At 47.6% G+C, this 20051-nt stretch overlaps 1 protein-coding gene across 3 annotated transcripts in view; it reads right to left on the bottom strand.

Moving 5' to 3' along the window:
• Positions 1-269: 269 nt before the first annotated feature.
• ints4 (integrator complex subunit 4) overlaps positions 270-20051 on the bottom strand; it is an 81365-nt gene continuing 61583 nt past the window's right edge. For 2 of the 3 annotated variants that reach the window (XM_068033062.1, XM_068033064.1), the window contains 4 exons: positions 16842-17001; positions 10307-10450; positions 5488-5608; positions 270-1802 (listed from right to left, as the gene is read on the bottom strand). In XM_068033062.1, the coding sequence (XP_067889163.1) occupies positions 1603-1802; positions 5488-5608; positions 10307-10450; positions 16842-17001 (625 nt within the window). In that variant the 3' untranslated portion in view covers positions 270-1602. Of the gene's footprint in view, positions 1803-5487; positions 5609-10306; positions 10451-16841; positions 17002-20051 lie in introns of those variants that run through there. The other variant, XM_068033065.1, reaches the window with a different exon arrangement.

Raw genomic sequence — 20051 nt, 5'->3', positions numbered from 1 at the left:
TGCACTGATAAAGATGAGATATAAAAGTGGCACACCCGACTGCACTGATGGTGAGATGTAAAAGTGGCACACCCGACTGCACTGATGAAGGTGAGATGTAAAAGTGGCACACCCGACTGCACTGATAAAGATGAGATATAAAAGTGGCACACCCGACTGCACTGATGGTGAGATGTAAAAGTGGCACACCCGACTGCACTGATGGTGAGATGTAAAAGTGGCACACCCGACTGCACTGATGGTGAGATGTAAAAGTGGCACACCCGACTGCACTGATGAAGATGAGCCACCTGTTTATTTACACCAACTTCACACCGCGTTCTGGGTCCGCCAAGGCATCTCTCTCTCTCCTGTTGTCAGTATTTCAACATGACTGAACGGTTTCATAACGCAATTCAGACCAGCAACCAAAGCTCTGAAAAATGAAGTACAATCCTGTGCTTCAATACTGGGTAATACACAGAGTGGAGTATGTTCCCTGGCAGTGATGCATTGAAGGACCGAGACAAAGCCACCAGCGTCAGTCGTTTCTCAATACCACAAGACAAATACCCTCCCACTCTGCATTACTCAGTATATAATGGAGGAGCTCACAAAGATGGCCTGTCAGGTAGTGGGTATATTAAGCTGCTGTAATTAAGGCTCTGTTGCAGCAATATTAGGGATTCCTGTCCACTCATTCTGGACCCTGTTTAAAGTTAAGGCACTGTCTCACACTCCTGTATGATTCCACAAACGTTCGCTAGCCTCCTGATACCTCTCCTGAGGGACGATTCTCAACTTGTGCCAGAAGGCTATTCAATCCTGTCCTCACATCTGGAGTTTCCAGCAGGGAGGACAGTCACCAGATACTGATCAGGAGCTGCAACTCTGGCTCGATATCCTTCCCATGCTCCCTCCCTGGCCTAGGAGTTCTGACTGCACTGCAGCACCCTAGCTTGTGACCTGGCTGAGACCTCCCTGGTTGTTTTCCCCAGAAAGGAAATGGGGTCATTTCCTAGCCTGCAGTTTTTCTACACAACACAAAAGTAGGATCGTGGAGGCGTCACAGTTTTAGTGTGGGGCGAGAGCTCAGATTCAAGGTGTAAGTGACACCGAGTTCCACGTCGTTGCATGTTAACGGAGAGATGCAACCCTCAAGCAGTGAACATTTTCAAAATCTTAAAACGTTTATATCAAACTTTCAATAAGAAAAAAAAGTCAATTGTTCTTTCAACACGGTTTCTGAAAATCTACAGAGCTCTTCATTAATGGTCAGTCTCCAAGCTTTACCAAAACAGCTCAAGATCTGGAACAGCACGGAGGTTAGAAATATTTAAAAGGCAGCACAGGAATTCTCCAGGGTCTGTCGCTCTCAGTTGGGTTTCAACATTCCTGTTAACGGTTCGGCGTTGCGAACTTCTCAGTGTTCATGACCGACAACCTGAGTCACTCTCGTGGTTTACAATCTCTGCACTCCCCAGTGTTTAAATTCATGGCTGGACAACAAACCTGAAGCTGCTTCTGTCAGCTGGTTCACATTCTGCAAACGTCTCGTATTTTAATCTTCTTCTCCAGCTCAGTTGAGTCCTCTTTTTCTCTTGCCTGCAGCGTCGCTGGTCCTCACCGCCTGGCTGGCTTGGGCATCAGGTAGACCTTGACATGTCTGCTGAGATTAATGGTGCCCTCAATGACATTATCTGTCTGTGGCAAACCATCCATGCTATCACTCCAGGCTGGTCTGGAGACTGCACTCAAGCTAGACGCCCTGCTCCTACTGGAACTGTAGGCCAGCAGCAACCGCACCTCTATCTGACAAGGCTCTGTGGGAGAGAGGGGGCAGGGAATAAAAATGATTGCCTGAACCTCTCCACTTCTCTTCCCTCCTTAAGACACTCCTTAAAATATACCTCTTTAACCAAGCTTTTGGCCATCTTTCCTAATATCGCATGTGTCAAATTTTATCCGAGAATGCTCCTGTGAAGTACCTTGTGACATTTTACTAAAAGTGCTTTATAAATATATTATTTTTGTTATTGGCATTAAAATATTCACGCACACCCACACACTATTGTGCCAGCCATGGCTCAGTGGGGAGCACTCTCGCCTCTGTGGCAAAATGTCATGGTTTCAAGTACCACTCCAGAGATTTGAGCCCGTAGTCCAGGCAGTCTCTGGAGGAGGGGCGCAGGACAATTAGACCCTTTGGCTGAATAGCCTCAATCATCATTTTGACAGACATGAACAGCAGGGGGACAAATAAAATTGACCTCAAAAGGTCTTCAAATCTCCTATTTTAATGTTTTGACAGTATATGTATACGGAGCTACTGCAGTAATGGGTTGAGATTCTTTCCATTTAAATGAAGGCCAGTTAAGGATGGGCAGTAAATACAGGCCTGGCCAGTGATGCTCACATCGCATGAAGGAATATAAAAAAAACTCCCAAAAACCTGAACCCCAGAAGTTTCCATTCTGCTAACTTGGGTCTCTCTTGCATCAATCCCTCTCCACAACCCTCTTGCCCCATTATTGGCCATCTGGACTTTGGGGTTTAGGCCCCATGATCTAGAATTGTGCTACATTGTTGGAGGGTTAGTACCGAGGGAGCGATGCCCTGTCGGAGAGTCAGTACTGAGGGAGTGCTGCACTGCCAGAGGGAGGGCTACACTGTCAGAGAGGGCAGTACTGAGGGCGTGCTGCACTGTCGGAGGGAGCGCTGCACTGTCGGAGAGGACAGTACTGAGGGCGTGCTGCACTGTCGGAGGGGGCAGTACTGAGGGCGTGCTGCACTGTCAGAGGGGCAGTACTGAGGGCGTGCTGCACTGTCAGAGGGGCAGTACTGAGGGCGTGCTGCACTGTCAGAGGGGCAGTACTGAGGGCGTGCTGCACTGTCAGAGGGGCAGTACTGAGGGCGTGCTGCACTGTCAGAGGGGCAGTACTGAGGGCGTGCTGCACTGCCAGAGGGAGGGCTGCACTGCCACAGGGCAGTATTGAGGGCATGCTGCACTGTCGGAGGGAGCACAGCACTGTCGGAGGAGGCAGTACTGAGGAAGTTCTGCACTGTCGGAGAGGGCAGTACTGAGGAAGTGCTGCAGTGTCGGAGGGAGCAGCAGTGAGGAAGTGCTGCACTGTCGGAGGGGGCAGTACTGAGTAAGCGCTGCACTGTCGGAGAGGGCAGTACTGAGGGCGTGCTGCACTGTCGGAGGGGACAGTACTGAGGGAGTGCTGCACTGTCGGAGGGGGCAGTACTGAGGGAGTGCTGCACTGTCGGAGGGGGCAGTACTGAGGGAGCGCTGCAGTTTTGGAGAGGGCAGTACTGAGGCAGTGCTGCACTGTCGGAGGGGGCAGTACTGAGGCAGTGCTGCACTGTCGGAGGGGGCAGTACTGAGGCAGTGCTGCACTGTCGGAGGGGGCAGTACTGAGGCAGTGCTGCACTGTCGGAGGGGGCAGTACTGAGGCAGTGCTGCACTGTCGGAGGGGGCAGTACTGAGGCAGTGCTGCACTGTCGGAGGGGGCAGTACTGAGGCAGTGCTGCACTGTCGGAGGGGGCAGTACTGAGGCAGTGCTGCACTGTCGGAGGGGGCAGTACTGAGGCAGTGCTGCACTGTCGGAGGGGGCAGTACTGAGGCAGTGCTGCACTGTCGGAGGGGGCAGTACTGAGGCAGTGCTGCACTGTCGGAGGGGGCAGTACTGAGGCAGTGCTGCACTGTCGGAGGGGGCAGTACTGAGGCAGTGCTGCACTGTCGGAGGGGGCAGTACTGAGGCAGTGCTGCACTGTCGGAGGGGGCAGTACTGAGGGAGTGCTGCACTGTCGGAGGGGGCAGTACTGAGGGAGTGCTGCACTGTCGGAGGGGGCAGTACTGAGGGAGTGCTGCACTGTCGGAGGGGGCAGTACTGAGGGAGTGCTGCACTGTCGGAGGGGGCAGTACTGAGGGAGTGCTGCACTGTCGGAGGGGGCAGTACTGAGGGAGTGCTGCACTGTCGGAGAGGGCAGTACTGAGGGAGCGCTGCAGTGTCGGAGGGGGCAGTACTGAGGGAGTGCTGCACTGTCGGAGGGGGCAGTACTGAGGGAGTGCTGCACTGTCGGAGGGGGCAGTACTGAGGGAGTGCTGCACTGTCGGAGGGGGCAGTACTGAGGGAGTGCTGCAGTGTCGGAGGGAGCAGTAGTGAGGAAGTGCTGCACTGTCGGAGGGGGCAGTACTGAGTAAGCGCTGCACTGTCGGAGAGGGCAGTACTGAGGGCGTGCTGCACTGTCGGAGGGGGCAGTACTGAGGGCGTGCTGCACTGTCGGAGGGGGCAGTACTGAGGGAGTGCTGCACTGTCGGAGGGGGCAGTACTGAGGGAGTGCTGCACTGTCGGAGGGGGCAGTACTGAGGGAGCGCTGCAGTTTTGGAGAGGGGAGCACTGAGGTAGTGCTGAGGGAGTGCTGCACTGTCGGAGGGGGCAGTACTGAGGGAGTGCTGCACTGTCGGAGGGGGCAGTACTGAGGGAGTGCTGCACTGTCGGAGGGGGCATTACTGAGGACGTGCTGCAGTGTCGGAGGGGGCAGTACTGAGGGAGTGCTGCAGTGTCGGAGGGGGCAGTACTGAGGGAGTGCTGCAGTGTCGGAGGGTGCAGTAATGAGGGAGTGCTGCACTGTTGGAGGGGGCAGTACTGAGGACGTGCTGCAGTGTCGGAGGGGGCAGTACTGAGGACGTGCTGCAGTGTCGGAGGGGGCAGTACTGAGGGAGTGCTGCAGTGTCGGAGGGGTCAGTACTGAGGACGTGCTGCAGTGTCGGAGGGTGCAGTACTGAGGGAGTGCTGCAGTGTCGGAGGGGGCAGTACTGAGGGAGTGCTGCAGTGTCGGAGGGTGCAGTAATGAGGGAGTGCTGCACTGTTGGAGGGGGCAGTACTGAGGACGTGCTGCAGTGTCGGAGGGGGCAGTACTGAGGGAGTGCTGCAGTGTCGGAGGGGTCAGTAATGAGGGAGCGCTGCACTGTCGGAGGTGCCGTCTTTCAGATGAGACTCCTCCCACCCCTTTTCATCTCACCCTATCAACATATCCTTCTATTCCTTTCTCATGTGTTTATCCAGCTTCTACTTAAATGCATCTCTGCTATTCACCTCAACCATTCCATGTGGTAGTGAATTCCACATTCACACCACTCTCTAGGTAAAGAGGTTTCTCTTGAATTCTCTATTGGATTTATTAGTGTCTAGCTTATATTTATGGCCCCTAGTTCTGGAATCCCCCACATGTAGAAACATCTTCTCCACATCTACCCTTTATGATTTTAAAGACCTATCAGGTCACCCCTCAGTCTGTTCAGTCTTCCTTGATAAGAATAACTTCTCAGTTCTGGTATTATCCTTATAAAACCATTTCTCCCACTTTCTCCAATGCCTCTATATCCTTATATATCCGATGCCTGATTACTTCTCTTGTGAAGTGCTGTAGTGTTTCTCCGTTAAAGGTGCTATGTCACTTAAGTTATTGTTGTCACTACTTCAATACCAAACCAGTTACCTGTCCAGGCTGTGTGGGAGAGATAGACCTGAGTAATCAATCTGTGTCTTCCAGGCCCAGGATTTCGGAAATCAGCCGGCTTGGGATGGATTATATGGGCCTGCCCATCTGGATACACGATCTGCAGGTGACACCAGAATCAACTTCAGTTACACAGCCACTCCACCCCACTGCACAGAACATACCTGCTGACAGCTTTCCCTGTTTGCTTTTGTTCTACACAAAGCGAGGGAAAAAAGCGTGGGATTACTTTAATCGAATAAAGATAACTGGCGAAAGAACCAGAGGGAAAATGCTTTTTTATGAAGCGAATTGTTGAAATACACTGCCTGAAAGGGTAACGGAAGTAGATTCAACAGCAACTTTCAAAAGACAACTGGATAAATACTTGAAAAGGCAACAGCAGGGTGCAATGGGACTATTGGATAGCTCTTGTAAAGGACTGCATAGTCACGATGGGCTGAATGGCCTCCTTTGTGCTGTAGGATACAATTTTTAAATGAGGGGACCAGACGTCATTAAAAATTGAAGACGATGTCCACACACTGGAGAGAGTGCAACTAAGGCTGACTAAATTAATAGCTAAGATACAAAGAAAGGCTGCAGAAAGTGGGAAAAAGAGAAGGCTTAGAGGTGAACTTATCAAAGTAATCAAGACCCGACAGGGCATAGGCAAGATATGTTTAACAGAATGACAACTTCTAAAAGAGGGGAGGGCAAAAAGATTAGCTGGGATTAACTACTCTAGCAGAGGATGGTGACTGTATGGAATAAGCTGTTAAGGGAGGCAGGGGAGGGGTTCTGAATATACCAAAAAATTCAACAGAGTTGGGTCGAAGGGAAAAATTGGTATGAATGTTATTGTGGGATTTTAAAAAAATTAGCTAATAGGATGTGGACATTGTTGGCAAGGCCAGTATTTATTGATTTGTGAGATATTTCCTAAGTACCATGATCGGTCAGATGAACCGCAAAAGGTCTTTTCCGGTGCTATGTGTTCCTAAATTATTAGGATTGAGAAGCTGAGGTGAACGGGGCAGGCAACAGGACAGTCAAGATTAGATTAGATTAGGTTAGAGATACAGCACTGAAACAGGCCCTTCGGCCCACCGAGTCTGTGCCGACCATCAACCACCCATTTATACTAATCCTACACTAATCCCATATTCCTACCAAACATCCCCACCTGCCCCTGTATTTCCCTACCCCCTACCTATACTAGTGACAATTTATAATGGCCAATTTACCTACCAACCTGCAAGTCTTTTGGCTTGTGGGAGGAAACCGGGGCACCCGGAGAAAACCCACGCAGACACAGGGAGAACTTGCAAACTCCACATAGGTGGTACCCAGAATCGAACCCGGGTCCCTGGAGCTGTGAGGCTGCGGTGCTAACCACTGCGCCACTGTGCCGCCCCACTTGATGTAAATCAAGCACAAAATACAAAGCATTGAGCATTGTTAGAGAAAACCCTTTTCCTTCACAGAATTGTGAGTAAAAGAACACAGGATCAGGAGTAGTAGTTTTAAAATTAGCTGCAAGGAATATAGAAGCACAGGATAATAACCATCGAATAATGTAAACATCAAGTCCCAACATGTATTGATCATTCTTAAATTGCCAATTGATCCTCTATAGTCGTTCAGAGCCTTGGTCAGACCCCATCTAGAGTACTGTGTTCAGTTCTGGACACCACACCTCTGAAAGGATATACTGGCCTTGGAGGGGGTGCAGTGCAGATTCACCAGAATTATACTGGGGCTTAAAGGGTTAAATTGGCTAGGTCAGCATGTATTGCCCATCCCTAATTGCTCTTGAACTGAGTGGCTTGCTCGGCCATTTCAGAGGGCAGTTAGGAGTCACTTGTCGGCCAGACCGGGTAAGGACGGCAGATTTCCTTCCCTAAAGACATTAGTGAATCAGATGGGTTTTTACTAGCTTTTAATTCCAGATTTTTTTTTATTAATTGAATTCAAATTTCACCATCAGCCATCGTGGGATTTGAACCTCTGTCCCCAGAGCATTAGCCTGGGCTCTGGATTACTAGTCCAGTGACATTACCGATACGCCACTGCCTCCCCTGATAAAAGGATTTGACATGATAGGTAAAGAGAAAGTCCAGAAGATGGGGGCATAACCTTAAAATTAGAGCCAGGCTGTTCAGGGGTGACGTTTCTTCACACAGAGAGTAATGGGAATTTGGAACTTCCTCCTTCAAAGAGCTGTTGAGGCTGGTAGGGGCGAGGGAGTACGGGGGGAGTCAACTGAAAATTTCAAAATTCAGATTGATAGATTTTTGTTAGGCAATGGTATTAAGGGATATGGAACCAAGGCGGGTGGATGTAATTAAGATACAGATCAGCCATGATCTCAATGAATGGCAAAACAGGCTCAAGGGGCTGAATGGCCTCCTCTCCTGTTCCTATATTTTGGGTGACTACGAAACTGTGTGGGTTTCAAAATGACCACCTGTAAGTGACCAGCTAGAAGTGCCGAGTTGATGATCCATCTCGGCCTCCACCTGATGTCCTCAGCATCACAGATGCCAGACTTCAGCCAATCCGATTCACTCCACGCGATATCAAGAATCGACTGAAGGCACTGGATACTGCAAAGGCTATGGGCCCTGACAATATTCCTGCAATAGGACTGAAGACTTGTGCTCCAGAACTTTATTTCTTTTGGGCCTCCTTATCTCGAGAGACAATGGATACGCGCCTGGAGGTGGTCAGTGGTTTGTGAAGCAGCGCCTGGAGTGGCTCCAGAACTAGCTGCGCCCTATCCATGCTGTTCCAGTACAGCTACAACACTGCCATCTACCCTGCAATGTGGAAAATTGCTCAGGTATGTCCTGTACACAAAAAGCAGAACAAATCTAACCCAGCCAATTACCGCCTCATCAGTCTACTCTCGATCAACAGCAAAGTGATGGAAGGGGCCGTCGACAGTGCTATCAAGCGGCACTTGCTCAGCAAGAACCTGGTCACTGACGTTCAGTTTGGGTTCCACCAGGACCACTCAACTCCTGACCTCATTATAGCCTTGGTCCAAACATGGACAAAAGAGCTGAATTCCAGAGGTGAAGTGAGAGTCACTGACCTTGACATCAAGGCAGCATTTGACTGAGTATGGCATCAAGGAGCCCTAGCAAAACTGGGAATCAGAGGGAAAACTCCGCTGGGTGAAGTTATACCTAGCACAAAGGAAAATGGTTGTGGTTGTTGGAGATCAATCATCACAGTCACAGGACATCACTGTAGGAGTTCCTCAAGGTAAAGGCCTGCTCGGGTCTGCAAATGAAACCAGACCCATGCCCGACAGAACCACATCCGACCCAAGCCCGACCTGGCCCGAGTCCTTTGAATTTTTTCCCGCGCCCGACCCGATCCGACCACCGGAATAAAGTTGATTATATTAAAGAGGTTGTGCTCTACCTTAGATGGAATTTCTCACTGCAGACTAGTGCGGAGTCCAAATGCACGTTTCCTGTCTTGACGTCCTGGCTGTCACTGTGTCCGACCCGGCCCGAGCCCGAATACCAGACACAGAAGAGTGACCCAACCCGACACTACCCTACTCGGTCGAGTAGTCCCATGCTCTACCTCAGGGTAGTGTCCTAGGTCCAGCCAACTTCAGCTGCGGCATCAATGACCTTCCCTCCATCACTAGATCAGAAGTGGGGATGTTCGCTGATGATTGCACAATGTTCCGCACCATATGGACAGATACTGAAGCAGCCCGTGTCCACAAGCAGCAAGACCTGGACAATATCCAGGCTTGGGCTGATAAGTGGCAAGTAACATTCGCGCCACACAAGTGCCAGACAATGACCATCACAAAGAGAGAATATAACCATCTTCGCTTGACGCTCAATGACATTACCATTGCTGAATCCCCCACTATCAACATCCCGAGGATGACCATTGACCAGAAACTGAACTAGACCAGCCACATAAATGCTGTAGCTATAAGAGTCGGTCAGAGACTGGGAATTCTGCAACGAGTAACTCACCTCTTGAATCCCCAATGCCTGTCCACCAGCTACAAGGCACAAGTCAGGAGTGTGATAGAATACTCTCCATTTGTCTAGATGGGTGCAGCTCCAACAACACTCAAGAAGCTCGATACCATCCAGGAAAAAGCAGTCCACTTGATTGGGACCCCATCCACCACCTTCAACATTCACTTCCTCCACCTTCAACATTCACTTCCTCCACCACCGACGCACAGTGACAGCAGTGTGTACCATTTACAAGATGCACTGCAGCAACTCACCAAGGCTCCTTCAACAGCACCTTCCAAACCCACGACCTCTACCAGCTAGAAGGACAAGGGCAACAAATGCATGGGAACACCAGCACCTGCAAGTTCCCCTCCAAGTCACACACCATCCTGACTTGGAACTATATTGCCGTTCCTTCACTGTCACTGGGTCAAACTCCCTTCCTAACACCACAATTGTTGGACCTGCATCCCAAGGACTGCAGAGGTTCAAGAAGGCAGCTCACCACCACCTTCTCAAGGGCAATTAGGGATGGGCATTAAATGCTGGCCTAGCCAGTGACCCCCACAGCCCACAAACGAACAAATAAAAAAAAAGAAATGGAGCAGAACCATCATTGAGTTATCATGGCTGATCTTTGATCTCAACTCCACTTTCCCGCCCCAATCCCATACCCATGATTCCCTCAGTGTCCAAGAATCTATCGATTGCGGCCTTTAATATACTCAACAACTGAGCATCCAAAGCCCTCTCCAGTAGAGAATTCTGTGGAGAGAAAGTGATTGCCAGTTGTCTTATTGATTGTGGTGACCGACCTGCACTTTAACAGTGTTCTGGGGATCCTGTACATGTTCTAACGTAGCATCAATGTCCAAGGCTAACACGAGGCCAGTTGTGAACCTCAGAGGGTTATCAGACTCTCCGGTTGGCTCAATGATAGTTGCAGAGGCCCTGTGCACCTATGAAACAAAAGGATTAGTTGAGTTTTAGAAGGTGTCCTTCCTGTCCCATTTCATCTGCTCCTTCCAGAAAACCAGCTCATAGCCATCTGACTAATGTTAACATTCCTCTGGATGGGCAGATGGAGATCAATCTCATCCAGAGGACGACACCTCTGACAACCCTGCATGACATCAGTACTGCACGGGAGTGTCAGTCTATCCTGCACTCTCCTAATGTGCAGTCCTCAACAACCACCACCATCTGATCACTGCTATCCCGCAAAGCAATGTGACACTTCTGTGTTCACTTTTGTCTTCACGGAGGAAAATACTAAAAACCTCCCAGAAATAATGGAGAATCAAGGGAAAAGTGTGAAAGAGTTACTGCAAGACATTAATATCAGTAAAAAGTACTAGAGAAATTAATGGGGCCTAAAGTACACTGAGAACATAATGGTAGGATTGGGCAGAGTCAACATGGATTTAGAAAAGGGAAATCATGTTTAACAAACCGGTCGGGAGATTTTTGAGGATGTTACTAGCAGAATAGATAAGGGGGAACCGGTGGATGTCATATATTTAGATTTTCAGAAAGCTTTTGATATGGTCCCACACGAGAGAATAGTAAAGAAAATTAGAGCACATGGGATTGGGGGGAATAGAACCAGAGAAAAGTTACAGCACAGAAAGAAGCCATTCGGCCCATCATATCTGTGTTGCATGGATTGAGACCTGGTTAACGGACAGAAAACAGAAAGTAGGAATAAATGAGTCATTTTCAGGTTGGCAGGCTGTGACTGATAGGCATCAGTGTTTGGACCCCAGCTATTCACAATCTACACCAATGATTTGGATGCGGGGGGGTTAAATGTAATATTTCCAAGTTTGCAGATGACACAAAAGGAGGATGTAAAGACACTTCAAGGGGATTTGGAGAGGCTAAGCGAGTGGGCAAAAATTTGGCAGATGGAATACAATGTGGAGTAATAGGTTATCCACTTTGGTAGGAAAAACAGAAATAGAGTATTTCTTAAATGGTGAGAGGCTGGGAAGTATCGAACTTCAAGGGGACCTGGATGTCCTTGTTCATGAGTTACTGAAAGCTAACATGCAGGTACAGCAAGGAATTCAGAAGGCAAATGGTATGTTGGCTTTTAAGATGTCTTGCTACAATTATACAGAGTCTTGGTGAGACTGCATCTGGAGTATGGTGTGCAGTTTTGGTCTCCTAACCTAAGGAAAGATATACTTGCTATATGGGGGTGCAATGAAGGTTCAAAGAACAAAGAACAGTACAGCACAGGAACAGGCCATTCGGCCCTCCAAGCCTGCGCCGATCTTGATGCCTGCCTAAACTAAAACCTTCTGCACTTCCGGGGACCGTATCCCTCTATTCCCATCCTATTCATGCATTTGTCAAGATGCCTCTTAAACGTCATTATCGTACCTGCTTCCACCACCTCGCCCTGCAGCAAGTTCCAGGCACTCACCACCCTCTGTGTATAGAACTTGCCTCGCACATCCCCTCTAAACTTTGCCCCTCTCACCTTAAACCTATGTCCCCTAGTAACTGACTCTTCCACCCTGGGAAAAAGCTTCTGACTATCCACTCTGTCCATGTCGCTCATAACTTTGTAAACCTCTATCATGTCACCCCTCCACCTCCGTCGTTCCAGTGAAAACAATCCGAGTTTATCCAACCTCTCCTCATAGCTAATACCCTCCAGACCAGGCAACATCCTGGTAAACCTCTTCTGTACCCTCTCCAAAGCCTCCACATCCTTCTGGTAGTGTGGCGACCAGAATTGCATGCAATATTCTAAGTGTGGCCTAACTAAAGTTCTGTACAGCTGCAGCATGACTTGCCAATTTTTATACTCTATGCCCCGACCAATGAAGGCAAGCATGCCGTATGCCTTCTTGACTTACCTTATCCACCTGCGTTGCACTTTGTGACCTGTGGACCTGTACGCCCAAATCTCTCTTCCTGTCAATACTCCTAAGGGTTCTGCCATTTACTGTATACTTCCCACCTGCATTAGAGCTACCAAAATGCATTACCTCACATTTGTCCGGATTAAACTCCATCTGCCATTTCTCCGCCCAAGCGATCTATATCCTGCTGTATCCTCTGGCAATCCTCATCACTATCCGCAACTCCACCAACCTTTGTGTCGTCCGCAAACTTACTAATCGGACCAGCTACATTTTCCTCCAAATCATTTATATATACTACAAACAGCAAAGGTCCCAGCACTGATCCCTGCGGAACACCACTAGTCACATCCCTCCATTCAGAAAAGCACCCTTCCACTGCTACCCTCTGTCTTCTATGACAGAGCCAGTTCTGTATCCATCTTGCCAGCTCACCTCTGATCCCGTGTGACTTCACCTTTTGTATCAGTCTGTCATGAGGGTCCTTGTCAAAGGCTTTACTGAAGTCCATATAGACAACATCCACTGCCCTTCCTTCATCAACCATCTTAGTCACTTCCTCAAAAAACTCAATCAAATTAGTGAGACACGACCTCCCCTTCACAAAACCATGCTGCCTCTTGCTAATAAGTTTGTTTGTTTCCAAATGGGAGTAAATCATGTCCCGAAGAATCCTCTCTAATAATTTCCTTACCACTGATGTAAGGCTCACCGGCCTATAATTTCCTGGATTATCCTTGCTACCCTTCTTAAACAGAGGAACGACATTGGTTATTCTCCAGTCCTCTGGGACCTCACCTGTAGCCAATGAGGATGCAAAGATTTCTGTCAAGGCCCCAGCAATTTCTTCCCTTGCCTCCCTCAGTATTCTGGGGTAGATCCCATCAGGCCCTGGGGACATATCTACCTTAATGCTTTGCAAGACACCCAACACCTCCTCCTTTTTGATAATGAGATGACTGAGACTATCTACACTCCCTTCCCTAGGCTCATCATCGACCAAGTCCTTCTCTTTGGTGAATACTGATGCAAAGTAATCATTTAGTACCTCGCCCATTTCCTCTGGCTACACACATAGATTCCCTCCTCTGTCCTTGAGCGGGCCAACCCTTTCCCTAGTTACCCTCTTGCTCTTTATATATGTATAAAAAGCCTTGGGATTATCCTTAATCCTGTTTGCCAATGACTTTTCATGACCCCTTTTAGCCCTCCTGACTCCTTGCTTAAGTTCCTTCCTACGGTCTTTATATTCCTCAAGGGATTCGTCTGTTCCTCGCCTTCCAGCCCTTACGAATGCTTCCTTTTTCTTTTTGACTAGGCTCACAATATCCCGCGTTATCCAAGGTTCCCGAAACTTGCCAAACTTATCCTTCTTCCTCACAGGAACATGCTGGTCCTGGATTCTAACCAACTGACATTTGAAAGACTCCCACATGTCAGATGTTGATTTACCCTCAAACAGCCGCCCCTAATCTAAATTCTTCAGTTCCTGCTTAATATTGTTATAATTAGCCTTCCCCCAATTTAGCACCTTCACCCGAAGACTACTCTTATCCTTATCCACAAGTACCTTAAAACTTACGGAATTTTGGGCACTGTTCCTGAAATGCTCCCCTACTGAAACTTCGACCACCTGGCCGGGCTCATTCCCCAATACCAGGTACAGTGCGGCCCCATCCCTAGTTGGAGTATCTACATATTGTTTCAAGAAGCCCTCCTGGATGCTCCTTACAAATTCTGCCCCATTTAAGCCCCTAGCACTAAGTGAGTCCCAGTCAATATTGGGGAAGTTAAAATCACCCACCACTACAACCCTGTTACCTTTACATCTTTCCAAAATCTGTCTACATATCTGCTCCTCTACCTCCCGCTGGCTGTTGGGAGGCCTGTAGTAAACCCCCAACATCGTGACTTCACCCTTCCTATTCCTGAGCTCCACCCATATTGCCTCGCTGCACGACCCCTCCGAGGTGTCCTCCCGCAGTATAGCTGTAATATTCTCCTTAACAAGTAATGCAACTCCCCCACCCCTTTTACATCCCCCTCTATCCCGCCTGAAGCTTCTTATTCCTGGAACATTTAGCTGCCAATCCTGTCCTTCCCTCAACCAAGTCTCTGTAATAGCAACAACATCATAGTTCACCAAATTAATTCCTGGGATGGAGGGATTGTCTTACGAGGAAAGATTAAATAGACTGGGCCTTTATTCTCCAGAGTTTGAAGAATGAGAGGTGATCTCATTCAAGCATAAAAATTTCTTACAGGGCTGGATGGGGTAGATGCAGGAAGGATGTTTCCCCAGCTGGGGAGATAGAACCAGGAGACACAGTGTCAGAATAAGGGGCAGGCCATTTAGGACTGAGATGGGGAGGAATTTCTTCACTCAGAGGGTAGTGAATTTTTGGAATTCTCTGCCCAAGAGGGCTTTGGAGGCTCAGTCGTTGAGTATGTTCAAGACAGAGATCAAGATTAAAAATTTCAAGGGTTATGAGGATAGTGCAGGAAAATGGTGTTGAAGTAAAAGATCAGCCATGATCTTAGTGAATGCAGAGCAGGCTCGAAGGGCTAAATGGCCTACTCCTGCTCCTATTTCTTATGTTCTTACTCACTGATTTTGAAATCACACTCATCCAGACAATGAAGGTTAGATTAATACATTGTATAACACTGTCGGAGCTAGCATTAAACCAAGGCAGCTAGAGACCCCAATCAGGCCACCCCTTTTCTTGAGAAAAGAGCCCCAGCCTACCTACCTCTCTCTGTCTCTCTTTCATTCTGGAGCACATGTACAAGCTGGAGCTTGTGCAGCAGCCTGGAGAGAGGTCTCGTGCCGATAATCCGCAACATGCAGCTTCAGGCTAAAACGCTGCAGTTCATCCTGACTGTTCATATTAAATTTTTTTTTTTTTTTACACAGAATATACAGCACAGAAACAAGCCATTCAGCCCAACCAGTCCATGCTGATGTTTATGCTCCACTCGAGCATCCCCCCCATCCTTCTTCATTTAACTCTATCAGCATAACTCGCTATTCCTGAGAGGTAAGACTGAGAGAGGGGAATATACAGCGAGACCTGGGTATTCTCGTACACCAGTCGCTGCAGGTAAGCATGCAGGTGCAACAGGCAGTAAAAAAGGCAAATGGTATGTCGGCCTTCATAGTGAGAAGATTCGAGTACAGGAGCAGGAATGTCTTGTTGCAATTATACAGGGCCTTGGTGAGGCCACACCTGGAATATTGTCTGCAGTTTTGGTCTCCTTATCTGAGGAAGGATGTTCTTGCTATAGAGGGAGTGCAGTGAAGGTTTACCAGACTGATTCCTGGGATGGAGGGACTGACGTATGAGGAGAGATTGAGTCAGTTCGGATTATATTCGCTGGAGTTCAGAAGAGTGAGGGGGGATCTCATAGAAACCTATAAAATTCCAACAGGACTTGACAGGGTAGATGAAGAAAGGATGTTCCCGATGGTGGGGGAGTCCAGAACCAGGGGTCATAGTCTAAGGATACGGGGTAAACCTTTCAGGACTGAGATGAGGAGAAATTTCTTCACCCAGAGAGTGGTGAGCCTGTGGAATTCGCTATCACAGAAAGCAGTTGAGGCCACAACATTGTATGTTTTCAAGAAGGAGTTAGATATAGCTCTTGGGTCTAAAGGGATCAAAGGGTATGGGGCGAAAGCGGGAACAGGTTACTGAGTTGGATGATCGGCAATGATCATAATGAAAGGGCGGAGCAGGCCGAAAGGCCTACTCCTGCTCCTATTTTCTATGTTTTCCTTTCTCCCTCATGTGCCTCTCTTCAAATGTATCTATACTACACACCTCAACCACTTCCTATTATAGTGAATTCCACATCTCACCACTCTTTGGATAAAGGAGTTTGTTCTGAATTCCCCATTTGATTTCTTGGTGTCCATCTTATATTCACAGCCTCTAGTTTTGCTCTTCCCACAAGCGTCTATTCTATCAAACCTTTCATGCTTTAAAGACTTCTGTTTGATCACCCAACCGCCTTCTCTCTTCAAGGAAAAAGAGACCCAGCCTGTTCACCTTTTCCCGATAAGTATAACCTCGCAGTTCTGGTATCATCCTTGTAAATCTTTCTTGTCCCCTCTCGAGTGCCTCTATATCCTTGTTATGACAATCAGACTGTTCATAGTACTCCAACTGTGGTCTAAGCAAGGTTCAATACAAGTTTAACATAATCTATCCCTCTAGAAAGAAACCCTAGAGCTTGGTTTGCTTTTTTAAAAAATGGCCTTGTTAACCTGTGTCGCTACTTTTAGTGATGTGTATTTATACTCTCAGATTCCTTTATTCCTCTAACCCACTAGTTTCTTATTTTCCAAGTAACTAAATCTTTGTAGGTCTTTTAAAAAAAACTTCTCCATTGTTTTGTGCATAACACATAAAGCAACCCCAGCTCTCCAATACAGTCAGTAACTGTATAAAACTCTGCAAAGGCGGCTAACCTGCTCTGGGAGCTTCAACAGGAGGAAGCTGCTGTGTCGTAGCGTGGTCTGCAGGATCTTTACCATCTCCGTTGGCTTGCAGGCCACGAGTCTGGGCATAACTTCCAGGAGCTTCTCAACAAAGCTCTCCTGTAAGTACTGGAGTTCTGAGGCAAAGCACCTGGAAGTGGCAGGGAAAAGAAATGATTAATATGCAATGCTGAGAAAACTGGCAAGGGGAGGTGGCGGGGGGAGGGGGAGGCAACTAGATAGTGACAGCTTGTGACCTGAACTCTTTCAAATTGAGTGGAAGGAGCAACAAACCACGAAGGCAATGATCAATCAGGGTCCCTGTTTTTAAGAACAACTAAAAGATGCTATATAAATGCAAGTTTAACATAGGAAAATGTCCCAAGCCGCTTCACAGGAGTTTAATTAGGCAATATTTAACACCGAGCCACATATTAGGACAGGTAACTAAAAGTTTGGCCGGAGGTTAAGTTTTAAGGAGGGTCTTAAAGGAGCAGAGAGAGGTGGAGAGGTTTAGGGAGGGAATTCCCAAGCTTAGGACCTCAGCAACTGAAGGCGTGACCACGAATGGTGCAGCGATTAAAATCAGGGATGTGCAAGAGGCCAGAATTAGAGGAATGCAGAGTTCTTGGAGGATTGTAGGGCTGGAGCAGATTACAGAGAGAGGCAGAGGTTGACATCATTCATGGAGGGATCTGAAACCAAGGATGAGAATTTGAAAAATGGAGGTGTTGCTGGACCAGCCAGACGATGTAGGTCCACAAGCACAGCGGATGACAAGAAGTCATGGGATGAGAAGAGGCTCATAATCCTTCATAACCTTGAAGAAATCATGCAGGTTGCCTCTAAACCTTCTCACCTCCAAGGAAAAAGCCACCCATTCTATTTAATGTGCTATTTAATAACACTATAGAACTCAATGAGGTTGCCCTTTAACTTTCTCTATGAACCATAGGGCTGCAGCTTCTCTGATTTTTCTCACACCTAATCTTCTTCACATTTGGAATGAACTCTATTGGTCAGCTCTGTATTGTCTATGATGCAAAGTACAGTAACCAAAATTGCAAGCAGAATTCCAAGTGTGGTCTGATTATGGCGGACAGGCAAAAGAGAAATCAGGGAGGAGCAAAATTAGAGAGAGAAATTCAGAGATTGGGAGGGAATCAGAGCAAGGGGAGGAGGGACTCAGTCAGGGAGGAAGGGTGGGACCAATGGAGGGAGTCAAGAGAGACAGACAGAGAGAGGACTCAGAGGGAGGGAGGAACAGGGAAGTAGGGAGGAACACAGAGGGGGGCTCGGAGGGAGGGACACAGAGAGGAAAGGAGGGAAGGACAGAGAGAAGGAGGGATAGATAGATACATACAGATTATTACTGAGAGAGAGAAAGAGAGAGAAAGAGAGAAAGACTGAGAGAGAGACAGACAAATGGATGTTACGACCAAGGCAGGACTAATGCACTTAATTTAGTCCCACTACTCCACAGGTAATAGCATATCAAATAAAGTTTCCCACCTACTGAAGACTAGCCAAATTAAACACTGTATTTTCCCCTCAGAATAAAGCACATCAAGCCAGGTTTCTTTAAACAGCAACATTAACTATTGATTAGAAAAGAAATAGGTCTTAACTACTAACAAGATAAATCCATACATGAAAAAACCCCTATTCCCATAACCCTCATGCACACACGCATACGTTCAAAAAGAAACGGTTAACCGGTTTCAAAAGGGATTTTGGATTATAATTGTTTCTTAATAGAAGGAATAATTTTTTTAAAAATTGAGGTTCACGTTCTGGTAGGATGTTTTCAGTACGGTAAGGTGTCCCAGAGACGAATAGTTGGATGCCACTCGAAGTCTGTCCAGGTGAGGTTGATGAACAGTCTGTGATTGGCAGATGTTCACAGCAATTTAACTGCAGCAGGCGTCACATAGGTCTTCCATCAGGGGTGTTGCAACAGGTCTGCTTGAGCTCTGATGCAGCAGTCTAGCAGTAGAAGAATTTTTCAGATTCAAGATTTTCTGAGAACACAGGAGGCAGCAGGGATCTCACTGGATGCAGAAATTCTTCAGGCAACAGGAATCTGCTACCTTTCAAATGAAGGACTCCTTTTTCAAGAGATGGGAGTCTCCTTTAGAGAGAGAGGTAACACTTTTCTGGGTCTTTTCTCTCTGGCTCCAGGCAGGTCAAGCAAAGATTTCAAATACCTGCTCTTTGTCCAGTTCACAGGCTTTTAAAGGGTTCAAAGTGAAAAAAGAACCTTCCTGAACATGGTCACATGCCCAGACACAGTGTCTCCCCCGGTTTAAAAGCTGCTCTGAAGACAGGTCAAACTTCTGTGATTTCCTTGAAACTGCTAACCTTTCTGTCCTTTTACAAGTTTAATTTCCTTTCAAAACACCCATAAAGTTCATCTCTTTGTTCTGAACTTCCTTTCAAAACATTGCTGGAATTCCAATTATTTTTGCAGGTGTCTTTCACTAAGCAACATCCTTTTTTCAGTTTTTTTTTTAAAACACATAGAAGTCCAAGATTTTAGTACAAAAATAAAACCTTTTGTGACACAGACAAATAGATGAAGAAAGACCGACAGAGAGAGTCAGAGAAAGAGAATCAGAGAGTTGGAAAGTCGGACAGACGGAGAGTCAGACAGAGAGACAGAAAAAGAGAATCAGAGAGTCAGAGAGAGAGAGAGAGAGAGGGAGAGAGGGAGAGACAGACAGAGAACATGCGACACTGAGTGTGAAACACGGAGTGCCAGGGAGGGAGGGATGGCAGTGAGGGAAAGACAGATATTACTGTTTCACGTAGTACCCTTCCTTGGACGAGGGGAGGAATTACACCATGAAACTAAATCTTGCCTGACGGCCCCGCTGAATATTCACAGCATTTTTTCATTTTCTTTTTATTTGGCTGATTTGCTCTTTTTTTGTTCGCAACCTTCTCCACTCTTCACGGGTCTTTCTGATCCCTTGCTCCCACTTCCACTGCAGTATGGCTTCATGGATACTGACTGTTGCACACCTTGCTTGAGTCGCCATTATGCTGCCGCAACGAGCTTTGGCAGACTAACCCTCCCATCAGGGAACAGTCATGGCCGAACCCAACTCCTCCCACCACCTCGTAGATGCACCCTGATCCCACCCCCTCGCAGACGCACACCGATCCCACCCCCTCGCAGACGCACCCCATTCTGATCCC

Source organism: Heterodontus francisci, chromosome 6 (genome assembly GCF_036365525.1).
Source record: "Heterodontus francisci isolate sHetFra1 chromosome 6, sHetFra1.hap1, whole genome shotgun sequence".
Classification (NCBI taxonomy): domain Eukaryota; kingdom Metazoa; phylum Chordata; class Chondrichthyes; order Heterodontiformes; family Heterodontidae; genus Heterodontus; species Heterodontus francisci.
This window is presented reverse-complemented; position numbering and strand designations above follow the sequence as displayed.